Source organism: Erinaceus europaeus, chromosome 9 (assembly GCF_950295315.1).
Source record: "Erinaceus europaeus chromosome 9, mEriEur2.1, whole genome shotgun sequence".
Taxonomy (NCBI): Eukaryota; Metazoa; Chordata; class Mammalia; order Eulipotyphla; family Erinaceidae; genus Erinaceus; species Erinaceus europaeus.
The window spans coordinates 119,672,863-119,690,812 of record NC_080170.1 but is presented as its reverse complement, the minus strand read 5'-3'; the positions used below and the strand labels follow the sequence as shown (position 1 = coordinate 119,690,812).

Genomic DNA, 17,950 nt, shown 5'->3' with positions numbered 1-17,950 from the left:
TGTGGGATGCAAAAGGTGGAAGGTCTGGCTTCTGTAATTGTTTCTCCATTGAACATGGGTGTTGACAGGTCGATCCATACTCCCAGCCTGCCTCTCTCTTTCCCTAGTGGGGCAGGGTTCTGGGGAAGCAGAGCTCCAGGACACATTGGTGAGGTTGTCTGTCCAGGGAAGTCTGTTTGGCATCATGGTAGCATCTGGAACCCAGTGGCTGAAAAAAGAGTTCACGTATAAATCCAAACAAGTTGTTCACTAATCATGAACCTAAAGGCTGGAATACTGCAGATGAAGTGTTGGGGCGGGTCTCCGTTTTGTAGATAGCTAGTAGGCATACTTCTGTTGAGATCAGGGCTAGCTTGGCGGACACAGGTGTTAGTCTGAGAAGGACAGGAGGAAATCTTGGAGATAGGAAGATAAAGCAGAAGGTACCAGAAGAGATGTCACAAGGATGACAGAAGATTTGATGCCTTAACACCACTGACTTAACACTCCCCACCATGATCAACTTTTGAGCTTTCACAGGATGGCTATTCAGTATGTCATTTGTTAAAGCACCACTCTTCTTCCTGTCAGGCTTGATTTGATCCTATCTTTGGTGAGCATCCCTGATGGGCAAGCTGAGGATACATCTGTGTGAAAAATGGAGACGAGGGAGAAGGAGATGAGGGAGATGAAGAAAGGGGTGGGAGAGAAAGGAAAGGAAGAGGAAGACTATTAAGAGTGAGCAAAGTGGGCTAGGTAGGGATCTACTTTGCCATGCCTGTGACTCAGGTTCGAGCCCCAGCCGCACCACAGTGAAGGAATCTGCTGTGCGGTGATCCCTTTCTCTCTCTCTCTCTCTCTCTCTCTCCTTCCTCTCTCTCTCTCCTCCCTCTCTCTCTCTATCTCTCTCTCTATCTCTGTCTCTCTCTCTATCTCTGTCTCTATCTCTTTCTCTCTCTGACAGAATGTGTAACCTAGTTGAAAAGATTTGAAAATGGATCTATATATTAATACTGAACTTTGAGTACTATTTTTTCCTAGTTCTTGGCAGAGAGAAATAAAAAGACTGTGTTAAATTGTTTTTCTCTCTTATGCAACAATAGGAATGGTGGATAGGTGCTTTAAAACACTCTTGGGAGTCGGGCTGTAGTACAGCGGGCTAAGCGCAGGTGGCGCAAAGCACAAAGACCGGCATAAGGATCCCGGTTCGAACCCCGGCTCCCCACCTGCAGGGGAGTCGCTTCACAGGCGGTGAAGGAGGTCTGCAGGTGTCTGTCTTTCTCTCCTCCTCTCTGTCTTCCCCTCCTCTCTCCATTTCTCTGTCCTATCCAACAACGACAACAACAATAATAACTACAACAATAAAACAACAAGGGCAACAAAAGGGAAAAAATAAATAAAATAAATATTTTAAAAAGTTTAAAAAAAAACACTCTTAAAGCAAAATAAAGAAGTAAAAAATCTCCAAAAAAATATCAATCGCCAGACCTAGTTACTAACCGTTCTCCTTTTTGTGAATTTTAGCCTCTCAGTAATGTTCAAAAAATGATTTTTAAAGTAAGCTTAATAATCATAGTAATGCCTCCCATTCTCCTTTCCACGGCCTCCTCTGTCTCCAGCCTCCCCAGCTTCTTTTCCAGGTAGAATTCACCTGACTCCAGTGTCCCCTAACCCTATATGGTGTTGACAATACTTTCCTGAGCCATCTGTGTCCTCCCTCTCCTAGAAACAGCACAATTGTCCAATAATAATAATAAGAAGAACAACAACAACAACAGAAGGAAAGCTGGGTATTCCAGAAAGCTGGAGAGATTGGGGTACATGGCAGCTTGCAGGTGCAGCCCCCTGCCCACCCCCAAGCACTAGGAGACTTATACCTGCCCTGCAGACCAGTTCTCCTGTGTGCATTTGTCTATTTCAGAGAGTTGGGGTGTCAGAGTTTGTCATCCTTTCTGGTCTAGGGTGTCACCCTGTGCTCTGAGGGGGCAGAGCTAGGTCAGGTGTGTCCCAGGGAGCAGTGGCCTCTCCATGCTGGCCAGAGACTCCGGCTCCAGTTCTGTTTGTGTGTGAAAAGTGGGGTTACTTCCTTCCCTTTGTGATTCACTGAACATGCAAGAGTAAGAGAAGACAAGCTCCTCAAAAGGAAAGGGAGATAAAGGAGTTGTGAACCCCCACCCAAGTGGGGTAGATGGTGTTGTACCTGGTTGAGCGTACATGTTACAGTACACAAAGACCTGGGTTCAAGCCCCTGTTCCCCACCTGCAGGGAAGTGGGAAGCTTCATGAGTGGTGAAGCAGTGCTGCAGGTTTCTCTCAGTCTCTCTCCTCTATCTTCCTCTTCCCCCTCAATATCTGACTGCCTCTATCCAATAAATAAATAAAGATAAGGGGCCAGGCAGTGGCGTACCTGGTTAAGCGCACACATAACAGTGTGTAAGGACCCAGGTTCAAGTCCTTAGTCCCACCTCTACGTGGATAGCTTCACGAATGGTGAAGCAGGCCTACTAGTGTCTCTCTCTTTCCCTCTCCATCTCCCCCTCCCTTCTCAGTTTCTCTTTGTCTCTATCCATAAAGAATAAATAATATTTAAAAATTCAACATATAAAAAGAGAAAATGATAATAAAAAATTGAAAAAGAAGTAAGCACCTCTCCCCTCCCACAAATGAAAAATAGAAACTAGACACCAGGCAAAGGGGAAGATAGAAACTGGGAACCAGGCCCATGAGCTGGACGGTGTAGCAAGTGTCTCCCTTCCTGCCACATCTGATTGCAGGAACACACTTCTGCAGTGCTGCTTTACGCTTCCAACAGGAGACTGTCAGCCCCTAATCAGCACCCCTGTGCCCCTGTGCTGAGGCCTGGTGTCTGACACATGCAGAGGGGGCACGGCTGCCCACCCCCCAGTATCTCTGAGGAGAAGCAGTGTCTGGCTAACAAGGTAGGGCTGGGAGGCAGGCCTGGGCTCCGCAGCCTGACCCAGGCAGGCGCCGGCCGAACCCCAGCCATCTGTCACAGGCTGTAATGCATGAGCACACAAGCACATGGCCCACCAGCAGACTGGACATTGTTCTCCGGCTGCCTGAGTTCAGCCGACCTCAACAAAGGGCCACTTTTGCATTTGGAGATCAATACAATCGCTGAGGGGGTTTTGTTTGTTTGTTTGTTTGTTTTTGTTTTTTTTCCTGAAGATATTTAATGTGAAGGTTTACACCAGCTGTCTGGATGGAAAAGTGACAGCCAGCCCTCATAGCTTCAACTGCCCCCCCCCCGCCACCCCCCTGCCATAATCTTCTCAGTCTGTGGGTACTTTATAAGAGTCTTGAATTTGCCAAAAGATAATGATCTTCCCTCCTCCTCCTCCTCCTCCTCCTCCTTCTTTCTTCTTTTTCTTCTTTTCCCTCTTCCTCCTTCTTTCCCTTCGGCTATTTCTCCTCCTTCTCCTCCTCCTCTCTCTCCACCTCCTCCTCCTTTTCCTTCTCCTCCTTCTCCTCCCTCTTCCTTCTCCACCTCATCTTCCTCCTCCTTCTTCTCCTTCTACCTCTCTTCTTTCTTCCTTTCCTCCTTCTTCTTTCTTCTTCCTCCTGCTTCCTCCTCCTTGTTCTTTTCCTTCTCCTTTTCCCTCTTCCCCTTCTACTTCTCCTCCTTCATGTCCTCCCCACCCCTCCTCTTCTTTCTCCTTCCCCTCCCTCCTTCTCCTTCTTTTTGACATGTTTCTCATTGGAAAGACTGATCAAAATGAATCAATCTCTCTCTCCCTCTGTTTTAACCCAGAGAATTAGCCCCCTAGAGGATTCAAACAAATTGCCCAAGTATGAATCCATTTAATTTAAGGTCAGTCGTAGACCTCAAGGTCGGAATGCTAGTTGTGTGCAGTGACTCACCCCAGGGACTCAGGAAAACAGTGGGGAATGCCACAGCTCTATTAATTGGGAGGTTGCTGTGACTTCAGTAAGCTGGAGAAATGTTGGAGTCCTAATAATGTGAAACCTGTTGCAGCTTTGGGTAAGGGAACTAGCGTGATGGTAATGCAAAAGGCTTTCATGCCTGAATCTCCACAGTTCCAGGTTCAATCCCTGGCACCTCCTTAAGCCAAAGCTTAAGCAGTGTAAGTGCCCTGTTTTCAAAATAAGAAATACTGAAGCTTTAACATATTAGTTGCTCTCAAATAATAAATTATCTTGGATCGTGACTAATTCACCTCTCAACCCAGGACCAGTAGACCAATTTCAAGACTTACCAGCTTTCTACAAAGCATTTGGAGTTGAACAGCAGACTTCACAGAGTAAGATTCTGCTTGTGTGTTTTCTTGTGTGGGAGTCCCAGCAAAACCTCAGGCCTCTCCCACTCTAGTTAAGAAAGGGGCTGTGGCAAAAAAAAAAAAAAAAAAAGTGTACATTCATTCCAGTCACTCAGTGAACACTGACTGGGCACTTCCTGTGGACTGGACATGAGGGGTCAGGATGAACAAAAGATGTCTGCCTCCAGGGAGCTTGTGTTCCACTGGGAACAGACACTGAACAAGTACACAGTGGAACGCACATGTAGAGTAAAGAGGAAAGAAAAGGGACTGGAAGTTCCATGGTAAGAGAGGAGCACTGCAAAGGGGCAAGGTGGGGTTGTTTCAGTTTACTAAGCTTCTGCATTCCAAAAAAGAAATGTCAGATCTTCTTGAGATAGTGGCAGCTTCCCTAGCAGGTTTGATTCCAAAAGATCAGGGAGCCATGCTCCACTCATCAGGATTCGTCTCAAAGCTCTAAAGAGACAACAAAGATGTCACTAATTTTTCTCAGAGTGTCCCCAACCTGCAGCAGATGGGACAGACAGCAGGTGTTCCTTGTGTGTTAAGCCCTTACCTGAGGGTTTATATTGAATCCTCACAATCAAATTTAAGGTCCACCACGACTACTTCTCCTCCTCCTCTTTCTTCTTCTCTTTCTTACTTTTTCCATTTTAGATATTTATTTGTTTGTTTGTTTGTTTTGAATAGCGACAGAGGGAGATTGAGAAGGAAGGGTGGGGCAGAGGCAGAGCGATAGACCTGCTTCACCTTTTATGAAGCTCCCTCCCTGCAGGCAGGGACTGGAAACTTGAACTGGGGTCTTTGTGCATTGTAACATGTGTGCTCTACCAGGTACACCACAGCCCAGCCCCTACTGTCCACTTCTGAAAATATTTTTGAACATGGTGCTTGGGAATAAGACCAGTATCACATACATGCATGAAACTACTCATCTATCTGATTCAACTTTACTTGAGAGAGAGAGAGAGAGAGACCACTGATGGGGTCTCCTTGGTGCTGTCCATAGTGCTCCCATGTGGTTCCAGGGTTAGAAACCAGGGCCTCAAGTATAATTAAGCATTTGCTTTATCTGCTTAATCTCTAAATGGTCCCTAAAATGTGACTCTTTAAAAAAGGTATACATATATGTATGATTTATTTTTCATTTGATTTTTCATTTGATTTATTTTATAGGAACTGAGAAATTGAAGGAAGGAGAGAGGAGAGACCTACAGCACTGTTTCATCACTTGTGAAGCTTCCCCCCTGCAAATGGGGAGCGGGGGCTTGAACCTGAGTATCTGCACATTTTGATGTGTGTGCTCAACTATGTGTGCCACCATCTAGTTCCTTAAGATGGGACTCTTAACAGTGTCATCATGAGACCTATTTCATCACCAAATCACAGTGGAGAAGAATCAGACTGCAGATTCAATAAGGGAGTAGCACACAAAACACTACCCACTTTGACCAAGCTTCTCACCAAGTTCAGACTTCTCTAAAACTTGATGTGGTAGGGGTGAGGCAGGGGTGCTCTCCAAGCCTGAAGACACTTCTTATTATTATAGGGTCCCTGACCCAGAGTTTTGACTGATAGAAAGCACAATGGATTCTTCCTACTATCAATTTCAGAGTCTGTAGAAATTCTTCACGGAGCATCTGCCTTGAAATAGTCTTGCCAAGCATTGTTCTTTGCAGATGAGTAGTTCCAGCCTGCTCGGAGACCTAGACTTTTTTTTTCTTCTAATTCCTAACCATCCTCTTCACCATATAGGCTGTATGCGAGGGCTTATGGAGTTACTCAGCAATGACTGAGACTGTCATCTGAGAAGCAGATAAACAGAAATGTGGCATGCACATACACCAATGGAGTATTATTCAGTCTTGCCCAGGAATGAAATACTAATCCACGCTACAGGACAGGTGAGCCTTCAAAACTTGGTGTTCAGTGGGAGAAACCCGAAATGTGTGTGAGTGTCTTTACATAACATTTGTACAATGGGAAAGCCACAGATCTAAATAGAAAGCAGTCTGGTGGTTTCCTGGGAGCCACTGAGGAAGGGGAGGAGACACTTTGGAACTAGGCAGGTGGAGTTCACACAGTGTGGGCAGTGTCACAGGACTGGTAGCGACCAGTGATTAATGACACACTATGGGAGAATCCTCTCTGCTCAAACAAACTGAAAGGAGGTGTGAGTAGGAAGGCACTTGTGGGTTCAGAGAGTAATGTGGGTGAAACCCAACAGTTCTGCAGGTAGGCAGGAGCCTCGCCCTGATCCTTCCTAGTGTGGGTGATATTGAGAAGAAGAGGGAACAGAGGTCACTGGAAGAGGGAAAGAGGAGCAACCCCCCCCCCCAAGTTGCGCTGGTCTTGGGGAATTAATGGCCATCTGTGTTCCTTGCCCCTCTGTCATTTTCTGGCTACATGATGTCATTTCCTGCCCAGCTGCATGATGTCACTTCCTGTCCAGTTGCATGATCTCATTTTCTGCCCAGCTGCATGATGTCATTTCTTGCCCAGCCTGGCTAAGCCTGGAAGTACTCCAGCACCTTATGCAATTATTAGTACTGCAGGGGCTGGGCAGTGCAGATCAAGATGTAGCTAAGAGCCCCTAGCCCAATTCCCAGGAGTCTTCCTCCACCTGTTCTCCCTGTAGAGCAGGAAGCTCCCTTTCCTGCCAGCTGACCCCCTGTATGGGCATTGAGAGCCACAGGCCAGGCCCTGAACAGGAAGGCTCTCCCCAAGGATGGAGGAGACAGTAAGATGAGGATTTTTACCTCACTGGCAGCTTTGCCTCCAATGTATTCCTCTGATCCTGGCTCAGAGGCCAGAACTAGAAGGACTCAAGTCTGGTTTCTATGTGGAGTGCTGGCCTTTTTTCACTTCTGTGCTCTGAGGCAGGTCATGTGGCTGAGGGTCACTTCCCCAGAGGACCTCCCAGAAGACTCAGCAAGATGCTGCCCCAGTAAACACGCCCAAGACCAGAGGTCTCCTTGAAGCCTGGTGTGGGTGGTGGTCCTCATATCAATCCATTACACAGCTGTGGGAGGCCAACGCCCAGAAAACCCACATCCCTTGTTCAAGGTCACACAACTGGGGGAGCCCAACCCAGGCATCCTACTTCCAGGTCATCCTACTTCCAGCTGTCCTTCTACTATCCTTGGGTTTCAACCATTACCCCCATGACCTACATATTGCTCTTTGGGGGTCCAAGTAAAACCCAGAAGGGCTCAGATCTGGCAGTCGCCAGACCTTGTCACAGCTGGGACTGCACCATTTTCTCTTCAAAGTGGCATCACTGTCCAGAGCTACTGTTCATTATTCCATCAACATCAGACTAGACAGAGTCTTTGGAAGGTCTTCTTTGCCGGTTCCCTGTAGGGTCTGTCCAAGTCTAAAACCAGCTCTCCCCTGGGAGGAGACAGGCAGGCTTCTCAGTCTCTAGGTCTCCAGGTCCCCTGTCAGCACACAATTCTCAGCCTGCTGTCTCCCTCCCCACACTCCAGAAAATTCCCTGAGTCCTCCATGCTCTCCCACTGTTGATCCATGCTTTCATGGTCTTACCTTTCATTGTTTTCTTATTATTATTTTAGGGGATCAGCCAGGCAGTAGCACACTTAGTTGAAAGCACTCATTACCATGTGCAAGACCAGGGTTCGAGGCCCAGCTCTCCACCTTCAGGGAGGAAAGCTTCAAGAGCAGTGAAACAGGTCTGTAGGTATCTCTCTCTCTTCATCTCTATCTCCCCCACCCCTCTCAATTTCTCTCATTCCTAGCAAATAAAATAGAAAAAAGAAAAGAAATGAAAAGAAAATATGGCCATCAGGAGAAGTGAATTCATAGTGCAGGCAGTGCACCTTAGAAATAACCCTGGTGACAAAAAATATGGTAAATTAAATTAAATTCTTGATTTAATAAAGGCTTATAAAACCAAAAGATTGCAGGCATAGAGTTCCTCACCCTACCTAGTGTGCTCACCTTTCCATATTCCCTCATAGTTTTCACAAAGTTTTATCAACAGTTTGGTTACTTTTTTTTTTTACAAGCTCATGTATTTTAATTCTTTATGTTTCACAGATAAGTGAAACCATCTGGCTGCTGTCTTTTAGAGGAATGTGGGTTGTTTGATAACAGCAATAAGAGTCCTTGAACACAAACTCAAAGAGAAAACTTCTTGACTTGGGGTCAAGTCATATCACATCTGGTTTCATGCACATGTTACGATGGGCAAGGACCCAGGTTCAAGCCCCCACTCCCCACCTGCAGCCGGGAAGCGTCACAAGTGGTGAAGCAGTGCTACAGCTTTCTCTCTGTCTCTCTCCCAGTCTCCCCATTCCCTCTCAATCTATCTGTTAAATAAACAAATAAAATATATTCTTTAAAGCTACTTGATTTTTATCAATAGTTGTTCCTGGGAAAATCATCTATTTCCAGTGTGAATAATGAGTGGAATACATATCACACTCAGGCAGGATACAGTGCACCTGCTTTTTTCTTTGTTTTTACTTTTTAAGTATATAAAATAAAGTCATTAATAGCAAATAAATTATCAGTAGTTATGTTTATTATAATTATAATGAATTTAATAAAGTATCGCTAATAAAATAAAAATTAATATCATTAATAAAATAAGTAATTTTACTACTATATCCAGGCATAGGCAATGCTAGGGATGAGACCTTGGGAAACAGTACATAGGAAACCCAGGAGAGCTGTTCCCACCCACCACACTGTCTCCCAGGGCCAGGGGCTCCCAGGACTCTTCTCAGGTACCCTGGGGGAAAAGTCCTGGAGTGTAGGGAGCTTGGGGGAAATCACTCAGCCTGGCTGCCTTCTACAGATGAGGAAACTGAAGCAGGGCCAGAGGGTCCCACTGAGAGCCTGGGAGAAGTCCCCGACCCTTCTCCACAGTGCAGCCCAGAAGAGCTAGAAGTTTGGGGTTGGGGGAGCCAGAGGCAGACAGCTAGACTGAGAAGACTGAGAGAAAGCTAAGGGCACCCTCCCACCCTTCACCTTCACCCCTACCCCAACCCTGAGATAAGATAAATGCATGCAGGCCTCCAGCTCCCTCAGTCTCAGAGGCTCAGCAGGGGTGTGGGGGCAAATGCTTGATCCCAGACTCCAGGGCACCAGAGGTACTTAGGGACAGCAGGTGTGCCCACTTCCCTGTCTGGGGACCCCAACCTCCCTGTGGACCCCAACTCTCCCCTAACCAGTGGACTCAGGCCCTGCAGTCTTGGGGTCCCCAGCACCAGTGCACACTTCCACTTTGGTGAGGGCATCCCCTCAACAGCAAAGCACAGAGTAGTTCCTGGGAAGTCGCGTGACATCTAGCCCATGCAGGAAGTGCGGACTGCCTGGCCAGCAGGGGAGCAGGGCAGTAGTTTTGGGATACTGAGGGTGGCCTCCCAGACTCACCTGCTCTGGTCCTGCGCCTCTAGCCCAGGTGGCAAAGAGAAGATGGAGAGACTGAGGATAGGGGACCTGGGGACAGCTAGGATGTGGGTGGGTGGGTACAAGTGTTGGAGGATTGGCCAGGCTGGGGGCTGAACCACAGTCTGGGCATTGCCCTAGTGCCAGGAGGGTGGTGGACAGAGATAGGTGACCTTGGAGACCTGGACTTCCACAGTCTCACTGTGGCTCTGGGTGAACCCTTGATCCTCCTTGTGCCTCAGTTTCCCCACCAGTAAAATGGAGTCATTGTAGCAGCATCCTTAGAGAGTATGGTGAGAAATGGGATGGATTCAGAGCATACAAAAAAGCCACTAGCTCAGTGATGTAAAGACCTCTCAGCCTTCCATAAATGTGGGGGCTCCTCTTCTGGTCTCCTTCACCCACTATTCTGAGCACCCATACATACTCGGACTGGTCTCTGGGCTCCTCCTAGCTCCATCACTCAGTGTACCCCCATTCCACAAATTGCAGCAATGCCCCCTAAGAAAGAGAGGAAGTATGTATGGATGTGTGACTTGGGTTGGCCCCCATCGTTATCCACCTCTCTGACTGAGTAAAGGGGTTGAGTTTTGGGGTCTAGCTGGAGTACCAGCTGCAATCTCAAACCTGAGGAAAGTAGCCTGTTCCAGGTTGCTGTCCCCTGCAGGGCTGAGACCCAAGCAGCAGCCAGGAACCCAGTAGCCAATTAAGCCTGACTCTGGTCACCCTTACACATGTGCAGCAAAGGTGACAGGAGAGGGCCTGGCCCCCCCATAGATGTCTTAAGCCCCTTACGAGTCTTGAGCGCCCTCCCCCCAAGAGTCTCTCACCACCCTCCCTACAGGGCAAAGTCTATGATAAGAACTTAGAAATGACAAGAGAAGTTGGCACATGGGGAGTCTTTTGCTTTCTAGGATTTGGGGAGGGACTCTGAGGTGATCCCTTAAAAGAGGGAGTTCTGGTGGCTGGTCAGGTGAATCCTGTCCTACAGTCAGACAGACAGGCAGACAAACATTTCTCCAGATTTGGGTAGAGGGAAGCATTTAGAATCCAATGACCCCTCCCCCCCCCCAAGGAAAAAAAAAAAAAAAAGGATCCAGTGGCCCATCCCGGGAACTCTTAGCCGGGTCCATGGAAATGGGAGGACCAGTTCCTATCCCATGTCCCTTGCTAGCAGTCCTGGAAGCCACTCCCCCCCCCCCAATGCACTTGAGTCATTCTGCTTGTCCCTGCACCCAGGACCACCGCCTCCAACATACACACCACCCCCAAAGGCTTCGTTTGTGTGTTATTTGTTGTCCAGTTAAATAATGGAGGAGAGGGAGTCAGGCGGTAGCACAGTGGGTTAAGCACACATGGCACAAAGTGCAAGGACCGGTTAGGATCTCGGTTCAAGCCCCCCACTCCCCACCTGCAGGGGAGTCGCTTCACAGGCTGTGAAGCAGGCCTGCAGGTGTCTCTCTGTCTCTCTTCCTCTCTATCTCCCCCTTCTCTCTCAATTTCTCTGTCTCTATCCAATAACAAATAAATTAAAAATTTTTTTTAATTGAGGAGAGGGCACAGTGCCCTGAGCCCTGGGGCCAGCAGATCTCTTGGAGGCCATGAGAGTGGAAGGAGAAGATTGGGGACAATCTCTCATATCTTGGATGCTAGCAATAGAAGTCCCACTGAGGCCCCAGGATGCCCCAGAGCCACATGGGGACTGGGAGGTTGAACTGGGGCCCAGTGCAGAAGAGCAAAACCTGCCCCCATAAAAATGAAATAATAGTCAACCCATATCTGTGACCCATATCTGAAGTTTCCAGTGGAGGGGATAGGAACACAGAACTTTGGTGGTGGGAAAGGTGTGGAATTATACCTCCATTATCTTAAAATGTTGTAAATCCTTCCACCTTCTGCATCCCACAATGACCTTGGGTCCATACTCCCAGAGGGTTGAAGAATAGGAAAGCTATCAGGGGAGGGGATGGGATATGAAGTTCTGGTGGTGGGAATTGTGTGAAGCTGTACCCCTCTTATCCTATGGTTTTGTCAATGTTTCTTTTTTATAAATAATGTTTTAATGTTGCAAATCAATATTAAATCACTAATGCAAAAAAAAAATTGATTACCAACAGGAAGAAAGGAAGGAAAAAGAAAGAGATCGTTCCCAGCTAGGGAAACCCAGTGTATGCAGGGTTGTTCAAGGATCTTCTGCTAGGGGCCCCCAAAGATAGAGTTTGGGAGAGGACCCAAGGCCAGGGGTCCTCGGAAGTTCTGTGCTTGATGCCCGAATGTTGAAGGGAAAATGGGCTGAAAAACTAAAGTCAGCACAGTTCATGGATCCTTCTTCCTGAACAGAGAGCAAAAGATTAGAAAAATAAGTTCATCCTGAATCTCTCTTAAGTGTTACACGCCAGAACACGAAAGTACCAGTGCTCTGGAAGTACAGTTTCAACTAAATCTTCAAGCTAAAATAAATAAATAAATAAATAAATAAATAAACAAAAATAAATAAATAAATAAGCTGTTCCGGGTTAGAAAAGAGAGTAAGGAGAAATCAGTGGTCACACTTTTCCCTCCCCTCAGTGTTCAGGACTGGTCGGGGAGGGTAGCTGGAGAAGGAGGTGAAGCGAACATCCTCCGATCTTTCTCCTGGGCCACAACCACCCACCCCCAATCGTCTCCCAAAGCTCAAAATTTTGCCCTCACCCTTACCCCCACGAGAGGCTCCCCAAACACAATCCGCCCTGTGAAAACGCCCGGTTTTACGTTTTATTTAAAATCTCAACACGCGATCATTTATTTCTTTTTTTTGTTCTTTTGAAACCAAACAAGTAATAAATATTATTTAGCACTTTTTTTCTCTTTTTACAAAAATAAAACAGATGATAGATACACTCTCTGCAGGGGACAGCGGTGGGCTGCTGGGGGTTTAGGGTAGTGTTTAGGAACCGGGGTTGCAAGGCTTGCTGCTCGGGCAGCCACGTGTGTGTGTGTGTGTGTGTGGGGGGGGGGTTGTCATGTTAATAGTGATAGCAAAAGGGAACCCAGCTCAGACTCGAGCTGGCAGTCACATGAGCAGACAGTTGAGCACCACACACTTACCTCATGGTGGGGGGGGGTGGGATATTTCTATTTACAAACCCTAGGAAAAGAATGAAAAAGTCAGCAGAATCACCCCACCACCCACCCACCCTCACCCCCCAATAACCCAAGCTCTAGTCACAGCAATGGTCTTTGAATTTTCTCAAGCCGAAACGTGTGTGTGTGTGTGTGTGTGTGTGTGTGTGTGTGTGTGTGTGTGTGTGTTTTCAAGAGACAGGAAGAGTAAAGGGGAAAGGGACAGATTCTATTTTAAAAGAACAAAAACCCACCCACCCCACCCCGAAGTCCACAGTTTGGTGTTTATTCCAGTGATCCCCAAGGTGGCCTGTTAGGACCATCCTGATATAAAGCTTGCTCGGACTGTTCAGAAAGGGACATGGACAGATTTATTAGGAAACCACAAACCCACCCCCAGACCAAAGGGGAGCGACAGAGAGGAACGGAGACAGTTCTGGAAAGTTTGTAGGTGTCCGCAGAGACCCCACTGAAATGCTAGTCATCGAGGGGCCTTCAAGTGCTTCTGGTACCAGCTTCCAGGGGACTCCAAAGGGGGCCCCCTCCAAAGGGGACCACCCTTCCCAAAGGGGGCCCCAAAGAGTTTCCCAGGGCCAGGGATAGGATGGAAGCAAGGGTGTCCCCAGCACACTCCAGGCTCCTCCAAGCTAGGAAGCTCTCAGTTCATGCGGAGGTCAGCCTGGCTTTCCCGGATAACAGTCTTGGAGGGTTACAGGGGGCAGGTTGGGGTGCCAGCCTTGTGTGCAAAGATGCACTGGGGTGGGGGAGTGGGAAGGCCAGTGCTGTTTGAAGCCAGGAGGGCTGCAGGGTGCGAACGCCTCTCTCTGTGTGCAGTTCCAGGCTGCCTGGGTCTGTACCCCCAGCCCTTGCTCCTGTGCTCCATCTCCTCCTCCTCCTCCTCCTCCTCCTCCTTGAGTGTCTGCTCCCAGGTTTCCTCCCCACCCAGGCGCCGTCCAGTCCAGTCCAGTCCTCCCCCAGCCTCGGGGCGCCCCCAGTAGCCTCCCAGGCAGCCAGAAAGCGCCAGCCCAGCCTCACTTGGCGTCGGAGGTGAGCCGCGCCAGGCCTCCAGCACCCAGGGCAGAGACGTGGTGGTGCGGCGGCGGCACTTGACACATGCTGCAGGGGCAGGGCATGCCCCCCCAGTGCTGGAAGCCGCCGCCCCCACCGCCTCCGCCGCCCCCGGCCCCCAGCGGGGCTCCTCCCGCTGCTGCAGCCGTGGGGGACTTGAGCAGAGCGTGCGGGGGTCGCACGGATGATAGCCCCGAGCCGGGCAGGGCGGCGCTGGGCACGGCGGCGGCGGGCAAAACGGGGTGGTGCACCGCCGGGTGGTGCGCTGCGGCGGCCGCGGCCGCTGCAGGAAGCGCGGTGGAGTGGGCCAGGCCGCCGCAGGCCGCGGGGTGGAAGGCGGCGTGGTGGCCGCCGTAGATGTCGCTGAGCAGGCGTTTCATCTCCTCCAGCGAGTTGGTGAGCATGAGGATGTAGTTGCGGGCCAGCAGCAGCGTGGCGATCTTGGAGAGCTTGCGCACCGACGGGCCGTGAGCGTAGGGCATCACCTCGCGCAGCCCGTCCATGGCGATGTTGAGGTCGTGCATCCGCTTGCGCTCGCGGCTGTTGATCTTGAGGCGCAGCTGCTGCAGCTCAGGCTCAGTCATCTGCTTCTTGTCCTTCTTGGTAGCCGACGACGACGAGGACGACGAGGAGCTGGACGAGGAGGACTTGAAGCCGCCCACGCCCAGCTTGTCCCCAGGGTGACCGCCTGCCGCGCCCAGGGCGCCCCGCAGCTCGGCGGCGCTCAGCTCCGGGGGACAGTCGCTGGGTGTGGATGAGGACACGGTGCCCCCGGAAAAACTGCCGCCGCCGCCGCCGCCGCCTCCCTTGCCCCGCGCCGGCACGAACAGGTCATCGGGCTCCGGCGACGACGGGCGGCTGGACACCAGGCTGGCATCCGAGTCCATGGTCCCGGGGGACAGAGGCAGGTGTCGCGGGGTCCGCTCTGGCTTGTCACTCCCGCGCGTCCTTTTTGCGCTGAGCACAACCGAGAGAGACAGAGACAAGAGAGACAGAGAGTGAGTCACAGAGGAAAGAAGGCTGTCCCCTACAGCGGGGTCACCACGTGCCCACCTCACCATCTGCCACTGCGCTCAGGCAGGAGAGAGGCGGGAGAAGGGGAAAGGGAGAGGGAAAGCGGAAGAGGAAGAGAGATAGAGAGGGCGAGAAAAGGGAGTGAGGAAAAGAGGGAAAGAGAGAGAAGACAGAGGGGAGAGAGAGAAGGCACAGGGTAGAGAGAAAGCAGAGGGTAGAGAGCGGGAGAGAGAAGGGAGAGCAAGAGTGAAAGAAGAGGAAGAGGAAAAGAGAGATAGAAGTAAGAGGAATAGAGAGGGCGGAGGGAGAAGGGAAGAGGGAGAGAGGGAGATGAGCCACCAGTCCCAGTTTGTCCAGCCCGGGCGGTACTGGGGACTCAGTCGCTTCTCCATCTTTCGTTAAGACAAGGGAAGTTGAAGCTTCGGAGTTTGCAGAAACCGGGGAGCGCTTTCTTGGAGAGAGCGGGACACAGGGAGGCTGGCAATTTTGCTTACATCCCTCCAGCCAGATTCGTCGGCTGACCCTCTAGAGGACCCCGCGCTGCAAACACTCGCGCACAAACCGCACCAGGAGCGTGCGCTGAACCCCGCATCCTACGCAGAGAGCCCGGAGGCGCGGGGGCGAGCTCGCCACCCACCAGCACTTGAGCAGATCGGGGAGCAGAAGGGTGCTGCGCTGAGCCTGGGGCGGGCGTGAGCGAAGCCGCGCAGCTCTGAGAGACCAGCAGGGGGGTCACCCCACCCCTCCCATCACACTCTCCACCCCACCCCCTCCGGGGTCCCTGGGAGGTGATGGGGGGTGCGTGGAAAGGGGGGCGGGGACACTTACTGCGGAGGCTGTTCGAGGGGGGCTGCTCCCCAAAGCCGCAGCGCAGACGCCAGCCCGGGGCGCTGCTGTCTTGCCGCTCGCCTCTGAGCACCCGCACCTCGCCCGGCGCTGCCGGGTTTTATAGCCCCGCGGTCGCGGTGGTGGCGGTGGTGGCCGCGGCGGGGGCGGGGGACGATGTGCGGGGCCCGGAGCGGAGGCCGCGCCAATGAGTTGGCCCCGCCCGGGGCTGGGGAGCTGATGTCACCCGGCTAATTCCGCTCAATGAAAGTCGCCCGGCTGGGCGCACGCCTCCTCCCCGCGCGCAGCCAATGGGCGGGCGCCGCCCCCAGATTCTAGCGGGGTGATGGAGGGGGACCGGAGGAGGAGGGACGCGGGAGCCCAGCAAGGCGCCCTGGGGCTGGGAGAGCAGGCGCGCTGGGTCTGGACCCAGGGGCGAGTGGACTTGGGACTTAGGGGTAGAGGAACATTGTTGCCACCCCCACCTCCCCGAATTGGGGGGGGGGGTGTCCTTGCTGGGGAAAGCGGGACACGGAGATAGAGAAAGGTTGTCACCGCCCTCCCACCACACACACTCCAAAGAAATTTAGGGAGTCCTGCTGAGTAGAGGGGTGGGTACTTGAGGGCAGAGAGACTTTGTCGCTGCCCCCCCACACATTCCAAAAAATGTGTTGGGGGTTATGCTGGAGAGTGCGGTGAGCTGGTGCCCAAAGCGCACCCAGAAGCTTTGGGGGTCCGCGCGGGTAACGGACCACCCAGGAGCCTGGGGCTGGAATCTCCTCGCTCGCTCGCTAGCTCTCTCTTCCTGGGTGGGTTCTGCCTCCATCTCCAGAGTGTCACCCCCACGTGGGCATCGGGCTTCCCCTCCTACCCCCCCCCCCCAAGCCACAGTCAGGCACAAAGCGCGTCCTTTCTTCGCGCTCCGAGCGAGCTGAGCGCGCGTCTAGTAGGCGGCGGGTGGCGCCCCCCGCTGGGACCGAAGGCGGGAGGGATCGAGCCCGGGAAGGTGCTGCGGAGCCGGCGCGAGTCCTGCGGGAGTGGAGGGGGCCACGGAGCTCGGGGCGAGGGGCGCGGGACAGACACCTAAAGGCTCCGGGACTGAGAGGCGCAGTCTCGCTGCTTCTCTCTCCCTCCTTCCCTCCCTCTCCTTCGTTTCCCCTCCCTCTCCTCTCTCTTCCTCTTTCCCTGTCCCCCCCCCTCCGCCCACCCCCTTCCCCTCTTCCTCTCCCTCTCTACCCCCGCCAGGACTAGGAGGCCTGCTGCTCCAGGCCTCGGGGGCTCCCCGCTGGTGGCCACGCCAAGCGCAGCTGGGTCCCCAAACCCTGATCTTTGGGTCCAGAAGAATCACGCCCAGTCTGGAGGAAGAAAAAAAAACAAAAACAAAACCCTTAACTGCAGTTCTGAGGGGCCTCAGTCCCCAACCATTTCACAGATTTGGTGTGTGTGTGTGTGTGTGTGTGTGTAGGGGGGGTGCTTGCACAGATACGCAACTAATTAATTAATTGCATAAATGATTGCCCCTTAACTGCGCCAGCCGGGGTGGCTGGGCGACAGGGTTTCAGCATCACCCTCCCAGTGGGGTAGGTATGTCATTGCTCCAGGACTTTTGGGGGACTTCACCTGTGATGAAGCAGTGTTACAAATGTCTTTATCTCCCCCTCTACTTTCAACTTTTCTGTGTCTCTATTCCAATACATAAATAAATAAAATACAAAAATAATGAAATAAAATATTAAAAATAATAAATACTGGGAAATCAGCCTCCAAGTAGCAAAGTGAGGATGCAAACGAGTCGGGAAAAGACAGCTGAGCTGTGACGCTCCAGCCGGTAAGTGGGCCGCCCCCTTACACACCCCAGGACCCCCACCCAGCCCCCCCAACCCCGCGGCGGCTGCGGCCTTAGCCTCCACCCCGCCGTGTCTCCCAGCTGCTCGGCCGCCGTCGGTTAAAGATGTCTTTAAAACCTGACGCGCAAGCTCAGGCTCCCCGCCGTTCAGTTAGGGGACTGGCACCCCCCATTGCCGGGGCGGGGGAGGCTGGAAAAGCTGTGGGGGCCGGCCACCAGCGGTGAGGACATTGGCCGGAGACCACCAGCCGCGCCCGCGAGCAGGCGCGCTCCTGACCCGGCCCCCCACACACGGACACACACCCCCCACCCCCATCTGTGAGCCCCGGCAGCGGCCTGCGGGCGGCACGTGTCCCCGAGCCCGGTTCCTTCTTTTGTCCAGTGTGACGGCCCTGCGCCCTACG

At 51.8% G+C, this 17,950-nt stretch overlaps 1 protein-coding gene across 1 annotated transcript; it reads right to left on the bottom strand.

The window, feature by feature from the left end:
* Positions 1-13,141: 13,141 nt before the first annotated feature.
* On the bottom strand, positions 13,142-15,900 carry OLIG2 (oligodendrocyte transcription factor 2). The gene is made up of 2 exons (XM_007519709.3): positions 15,704-15,900; positions 13,142-14,818 (listed from the first exon to the last, which is right to left on the bottom strand). The coding sequence occupies exon 2, from the start codon at positions 14,746-14,748 to the stop codon at positions 13,825-13,827; it is 924 nt and encodes a 307-aa protein (XP_007519771.1). The 5' UTR covers positions 14,749-14,818; positions 15,704-15,900; the 3' UTR covers positions 13,142-13,824.
* Between the last annotated feature and the right edge of the window lie 2,050 nt (positions 15,901-17,950).

Coding starts and splice junctions, on each gene's coding strand:
- OLIG2 (XM_007519709.3), bottom strand. CDS start 14,748: ATGGACTCGGATGCCAGCCTGGTGTCCAGCCGCCCGTCGTCGCCGGAG.